The sequence below is a fragment of the Populus alba genome, chromosome 19 (genome assembly GCF_005239225.2).
Source record: "Populus alba chromosome 19, ASM523922v2, whole genome shotgun sequence".
Classification (NCBI taxonomy): Eukaryota; Viridiplantae; Streptophyta; class Magnoliopsida; order Malpighiales; family Salicaceae; genus Populus; species Populus alba.
The window spans coordinates 8580492-8587490 of NC_133302.1; the positions used below are offsets into that span (position 1 = coordinate 8580492).

Below are 6999 nucleotides of genomic sequence, written 5' to 3' on the forward strand. Positions count from 1 at the left end.
CAGTTAATATAAAAATTAAATTTTAAGAGATGAAATTGAAAAATAAATATTCAAAACAAAATATATATTGCAATTAAAAATTTAAGGATCAAATTTGATATAATCAACAAATAATATGATATTTTTAAATTTTTTACATTCAAATTTTTCAAGAAAATATTTTTTTAAAAATTAAGTTAAAATTTTTTTTATTAAAAAGTGTTTTTTATTAATTATTTTTTATAATAATAAACAAATACAAAAAAGTATTACTTTTCAAAAAAACAAACGAAGCTTAGGCTGTGTTTGATTGTAGGAAAGTGAATTCCTGGAATTCACTTTTCTGCTTTTCCGATGTTTGGCAAACAATAAGAAAAAAGTCAAAGGAAAGTAAATTCAGTCAATGGAAAATGAATTAGTGTTAACAAAGGAAAGTGAATTCCTTTCTTAAATAAAGGAAAACACTTTCCGACAGTGGGCAGAGGTGAAAAGCAGCCATTTTTTTATGCCTTTTATTAACTGTTCATGTTAATTGCACTGTTCAATGAATAGTGCAATTAACATGAACAGTGTATTGCGTATATTGTTCACTAAAAAATAGTGAACAGTGCAGTTCTCTTGCACTGTTCACTTGCCTATGAGATTTTTTTTTTAAAGTGTGCTATTTTTTTAATATTAAAAAAAATAGTTTAGAGTGAATTTTATACCTTAATATTTTATCCAACTTTATTACATGCTAAAAATATTATTAAAACTATAGTTTTTGTCGGATGTATTTCGTACGTAATGGAATTATAAATAGTTTTATGAAATAGTAAAAAAAATTTCACAAGATTATTTCTCTATAATATGATATGATATATATAGTTATATTTTATAAAATAAGCTATGTATGAATATAGAATATAATAAAAAAAAATTCATCATTATACATTTTAGATTTCATTTTTTTATTGTAAGTGATTAAATATTTTATATATATATATATATTAGATAAATTTGAAAAAAAATTTAATTCATTAATAAATTATTTTCCAGTTCATTTTCTATAATACAACCAAACACTGGAAAGTGTTTTCCAGTTTGTTTTCCATAACACTACCAAACATCGGAAAATACTTTCCCGGAATTCACTTTCCAGGAATTCACTTTCCCCGGAATTCACTTTCCAAAAGGAATTCACTTTCCTGCAAACAAACGGAGCCTTAATAACAAAACATTCACCTCCACTGCCACGGTCGCCACAACCACCACCACCGGCTGGTCAGAAGAAGGGAAAGATAAAAATTGATTTATTTAATCACAAAGAATTCAAACTATCTACCTTTTGAGCTGCTGTTGAGCTTTTCGATCTCTCTCTTTCTCAATGAACCCTTATACTCCACACCCTAATCACCTTCCCTTCTCATATCCCTCCCAAAACTCTAATCCTAACCCTAACTTCCTACTCCACCCCTTCCTCCCCTCACCACCGCCATCAAAACCACCTCAAGTTCCTCCACCTACCACCACCACAACAACCACCCCTATTCTTGATCTTTCCACCACACTCTCCACTCTCACCAACCTCCTCTCTCTCACACACCAAACCCTCACTTCCCTCTCTCCACAAATTACCCTTTCAAAACCCCAAAATGCCAACTTTATCCCCTGCCCTTTCAATCGTCACCACCTTATGCCACCAGAATCCCTCTTCCTCCACTCTCTTAACTGCCCAGTTCCTCTCTTTCAAAACCCATCTTCCCCTTTTGATTATCTTCACTACCCCAATACACTTAACCCTCAAGACCCACATAAAGATTCAAACTTTAGTCAATCAATACAAGACCCTAATGAAACTGAACTTTGTTTCTCGTTAGATAGCTATTACAATCAGTTTAGTTCACATTTCTCTTACAATGACTGCCCTGGTGCTGTTAACTTGAATGATTTAGATAGCTCAAAAAGAATGTTTACATTACCTGGTGTTTTTTTAATTGAATGTGTGAATTTTGGGGTTAGTGGGGAGAGCGAGCGAGAGGGTTTTGATAAAAATGGGTTTAGAGTTTTGCCATCTGAGTTATGGGCAATAAGGAGGGAGATAGAGGGTTGGATTGATTATCCGAGTGTGTATTCGTATAGTGTGTTTTGCTCGATTTTGAGGTTGGATTTGATTAAAGGGAGTGATTTGAGGAGTTGGATTATTGCTAATTCTCCACGATATGGTGTGGTGATTGATGTTTATATGAGGGATCATATATGTGTTCTTTTTAGGCTTTGTTTGAAGGCTATTAGAAAGGAAGGTTTGAGCTCTGTGAGTTGTGAGATGAATGTGAAATCTTTGAAGTGTCCAATTTTGGTTCAAGTTTTGATGTGGATTGCATCTCAGCTTTCTGTTTTGTATGGTGAAGTGAATGCAAAGTGCTTTGCCATTCATGTTTTGAAGCAGTGTCTATTAGACGCTGCTAATGAGTTGTTGTTTCTGTCGGACTCTTGTTTGAAAGAAAGTCTGAGGAATTTAGATGCTTATGAGAGTGAAATAAAGGATAGCAAACTCGAAGAGCCTCGAAAGGGAAGTAGAGAGTGTAAAATAATAAAAGCAGTGGATGAAGGTGATGATGGAGTAATTTTTGTGTCCCAAGTGGCAGCTGCAGTCGCTGCATTGCATGAAAGGTCTATACTAGAAGCAAAAATCAAGCTATTACGGGTTCCTCAACAACTACCAAGATATCAGCGGTACATTGCTATTCTTACTTCTTTTTCTTATTGTGCTTGCATGTAATATGTTTCACTCACAAGTTCAGTATGGTTTCAACTTGCCTCGCCTTCTGTGTAGGATGGCTGAGCATTCTTTTGTCTCAAAAAGAGCTGATGATGAGAGAAGTAAACGTCCTCAATACAAGGCTATTATTGAGCATGATGGCCTTCCTCGAAAGCAATTATCTAACCAGGTACTATACATGTAGATGGTTTTCTTTGTTTTAATTGCTGGAGCTTTTAGTTTTTGTTCTTTTACTGGACATAATTGCAAGTTCAGGAAGGCAAATGACATACTGGACATAATTTATATGTATATAAAATCCTCCTGCCCACCCCACCAAAAATATAAAATATTTTAGAAACACGGGGACATGGTATCAAAGAAGGAGGATGACATTATAGTTCAGGAATTTTTTAAAGTTTCATAAGCAGTGGAAGTTTTGTCTTCCTTGTTACTGAAATTCTTAGGGATGTGCAGTAGTATTCAGTTACTGAAGGTAGTTGCCACATGTTCTTTACATGCCTATGATTTAGAGATAAATTTAATTTTAGAAAATGCAATTTTTGGACATCCTTGGCATGCATTTGAAGAGGTTTGAGTTCCACTGTCTGAAATTATAGCATTCACAGTCATGTCCATGGTAATAGGTATTGAAGAAAAATAAAGGAGAGAGGGTCGGTTTTTATATGGATGTTGATTTTATCAAAATTTTAGTTACTTCCTTTAGATCCCCTGATATCTTTCAGAGTTTCATTTATTGTGAAGAGTCATGGTTTGAAAACTGGCAACTGGTCGAGTAGTTGCTAATATGGGACCCTTTACTTGCTAGCATACTTTCTCATGTTCTCTCCTGACAATGCTTGTCTGTCCTAAAATGTTGCTTTGGTCATAAGTTTTGATGATCCTTTTCTTTTGCACAAGGAATCAAACAAATCAAAGACAAGAGAGGAGTTATTGGCTGAAGAAAGGGATTATAAACGTCGAAGAATGTCATACCGTGGAAAGAAGTTGAAACGAACAACTTTACAGGTATGAAGCTAATGAGCAAAAGCTAAAGAAGCTCCTACTAGTACTGTTATCATACCTATGAAAGCTATTAGCTTCATTAGTTTTTCATGTTGAAATCTATTAACTTTTATGTATTGTCGGAATCATCAACTGCTTATACATGTGGCCTTTTTCCTATAGTTTCCAAGTGACTCCTAAAGTGATAGTTTGCCTTATTGTCAAGTGAATATTGTATTGTAGTTTTCATTAAGAGGAAGTTGGAATCATATGAATTGGATCTGTAAGTTCCAATCTCTTATCACTGATCTTTCTTGGCATGTGGTAGTGTCATATATGTTCAAATTTTGAGAAAACCAATAAAGGAAAATCCATCCATTTGACAACAATTACTTTCACATTTAACCTTCATGTTGTCATTATAAAAAAGCCATTATCTCTCTCTTATTTGGTTATAACTACTTTGTCAAAGGTGATGAGGGATATAATTGACGGATACATGGAGGAAATCAAGCTAGCTGGAGGAATAGGCCGCTTTGAGAAGGGAACTGAAGAGGAAGAGATGTCTCCTAATCCTCCTTCTGCCCCTGATGTTACTGTGAATGAACTAAGAAAAGTCAATAGCCATTCTTCTGAAGCAACAAGAACTACTTCGAACCACTACCAGAAGGAATCATACCCTGACCACAATTCTAGATCTAAAACCTCGAAGGATGTGTTGCCTCTAGATTTTGAGCAACAAGGACGAAGCAATCACGGTCACCATGAAAAGCTGGAATATTGGAGAAGTGCCAACCAAGACAGACATGGAAGAGAGTACAGCAGAAGTCCAGAAAGACAAAGAAGTCATGCCCGATCACATGAGCGGAGTGGTCACCAAAGAGGACGAGATGAAACTAAATTGACTAGATCCAAGGATCATGAGAAACGGTCTTCTAGCAAGTCCTATCATGATTACAAGTCGTTGAATTCTGGACTAGAATCTGCAGATGGTATGCAAAGGGATGATCGGAAGTTAGATGTAAGGGATAGGCATCTAAGAAATGCATATGGCAATCATGGTTCTAATTCTGGGGCACGAAATGCATTTGAGGATAGATATGATCCTACAGAATCTTATGACATGCACGAAGATGATGTTTACACTAGTCACGATTGATCTAGCAGGTGCAGTGCAAAAAGGCATTTAAGCAGATTACCTTGAGAAATTCTCACTTCAGAATGTGAGGTAAGCTAATGTGGTTATTTTTATTGTTTTGGAAAATGTTTTATCTGCACTAGATAAAAGTTACTGCTTTTAACATTTTTTGTCCGGACAACTTTGCAGTAGGAAGTCATCAGGCTTCAGCAAGTTATCTGCATCTGTATCCTCCGTTGTATCCTTGACTGTTTTATTTTCTATACTGTTAAGGTCCTTACTGTCTAGGCAGTGATTTCATTATCCTCCTACTGCCAATACAATGCAAGTACTTTTTTCCAATATATGATGGAATAAGTAGTGGTCACATTTGAGTGAAAAAATAATGTCTCGGTTATTTTCATAGTGAAAGAGGAAATGAGATTGTACAGGAACATTCTAGCAGAACAATGCCTTTTGCAGCTTGTAACTGTTCTGTTATTTATACTGTATATAAAATCTGAAGTATATCATATCTGATTTTGTTGTGTTGACATCAGTACCTTTGTGGATTAATAAAATATGCAATTTCTTAGCAATCAATGCTTTGATGGTAAGGTCATTGGTTATCATGGAAGATCTGGTAAATAACCCAAATCGGCAGGGTTTACAGGTTTGCTTAGAATGGTTACCTGTTTATGATTTTTTTTTTCTAGGTAAAAGCTGATACTTAATGTTTATGGGTCTTTTTTATTGCATACAATATGTATGGATAATTTATTAATTTGAATTTTCTTATAGCTCACATTGCTTCTTGTAGATTGCAAAAGAAGCCACCTTTTTCCTGAGAATATTTGAAGTTTGTTTGGCTCCTTATCTCATGGTGGTCTTTCATGGCAAGAAGGTTGATGATGAAGCAAAGTGATTTCTTCAGCAGGTAAAATGATACTCGACGGAGTTTCGCCTATGTTCTTGCCAATTTAGTGCTTGCAAATGAAATATGGATTCAAAATTGCTAAGCAACTGTTTTTTCTTTGTTGATTAGACTAGCACTTGGATATTCACCATAGATTCTTCCTCTAGTGTCCCTTTTCTGTTACTGTATTTCTGGAGTGTGAAGAGATGATAATACTAATAGTTTGTATGAGAAATAACAGCATTTTCATGTAAACTCAGGCAAGTTACACATTTATGTTTTATTGAGGAACTTCCCCGTAAAGAATTGCTTGTAGAAGTTTTGAAAATGTCCCAAGTCTTTTGTCAAAATACAGTTCTGGTATTCTGATATCTGTGAATCAAGGATGAGATGGTGGTTAAAAAAAGTGCCCCCCATGACAGTTGGAGCGTTACAAAAACAACATAGTGATAGACTTTTACATGCCCTTTTCAAAGAAAATATACACTCTGGCATTTCTTGCGACCGCAGGTTGCTGCAATTAAGCAGCGCTTTAGCTTGTGTTCCTTCATGACTGTTGTAGCCTCTCTTTTTCTCGATTGCTCAGAACAATTTATCGAGCACCTTGGAGGTGAAAGAGGCAGCCAAGGAGAGAAACTGTAGAAGATGGAGCAAAAGCTTAGGTCACATAGCCATAGACAAAACTCAATATAACAAAAAAAAAAAAAAAAAACTTGCAGTAGCAGAAAGGATGAAGCAAACAAAGACGGGCAAAGCAAAGAAGGGATGTCCGGAAAGTTGAGTTGTCCAGGTTTGATGCAAGGTGAACCATATAATATCTCAGATTTTGTTATTGAGCAAGAGCAACCAAAGAAACCCATTAAACTGTTCGATGAAAGCTTATGTTTTTTATGGAAGGTGGTCGAAGCTTCAATGTCGCCATGATGCCACCTGATTAGGGTGATTTTATGCAATAACTCCATGTCATCAAGATATTGAAGAGACTGGGAGTTAGAGTGGGAGACAAAATTATTATCAAACTTTTAGCTAATAAATGGTCTTAAAGTACATAATCAATGATAATACTGTGGAGCAATATTTTTGGATCATCTCTTTCTCTCGAGAATGTTCTTTCTCGGATTTTTATCAAGCAAAACAATTTATATACTTGCAATATAACACAAACTCAATCTTTGAAAAACTTTATTTGGTTGATAAATAAGTAAGTTTTCTATATTATCATTTTTATTTTTATTTTTATGT

At 34.9% G+C, this 6999-nt stretch overlaps 1 protein-coding gene across 2 annotated transcripts; it reads left to right on the top strand.

Annotated features, from left to right (window-relative positions):
• Positions 1 to 1189: 1189 nt before the first annotated feature.
• On the top strand, positions 1190 to 6093 carry LOC118046777 (U11/U12 small nuclear ribonucleoprotein 48 kDa protein). Of its 2 annotated transcripts, none has more exons than XM_073406909.1 (6): positions 1190 to 2694; positions 2795 to 2909; positions 3641 to 3748; positions 4197 to 4952; positions 5052 to 5778; positions 5887 to 6093. In XM_073406909.1, exons 1-4 carry the CDS (start codon positions 1346 to 1348, stop codon positions 4881 to 4883), a joined length of 2259 nt encoding a protein of 752 aa, XP_073263010.1. In that variant the 5' UTR covers positions 1190 to 1345; the 3' UTR covers positions 4884 to 4952; positions 5052 to 5778; positions 5887 to 6093. The 2 variants fall into 2 exon arrangements, with proteins under 2 accessions (XP_073263010.1, XP_073263011.1); XM_073406910.1 differs by having other exon boundaries at positions 5662 to 5778.
• The last annotated feature ends 906 nt before the right edge of the window (positions 6094 to 6999 follow it).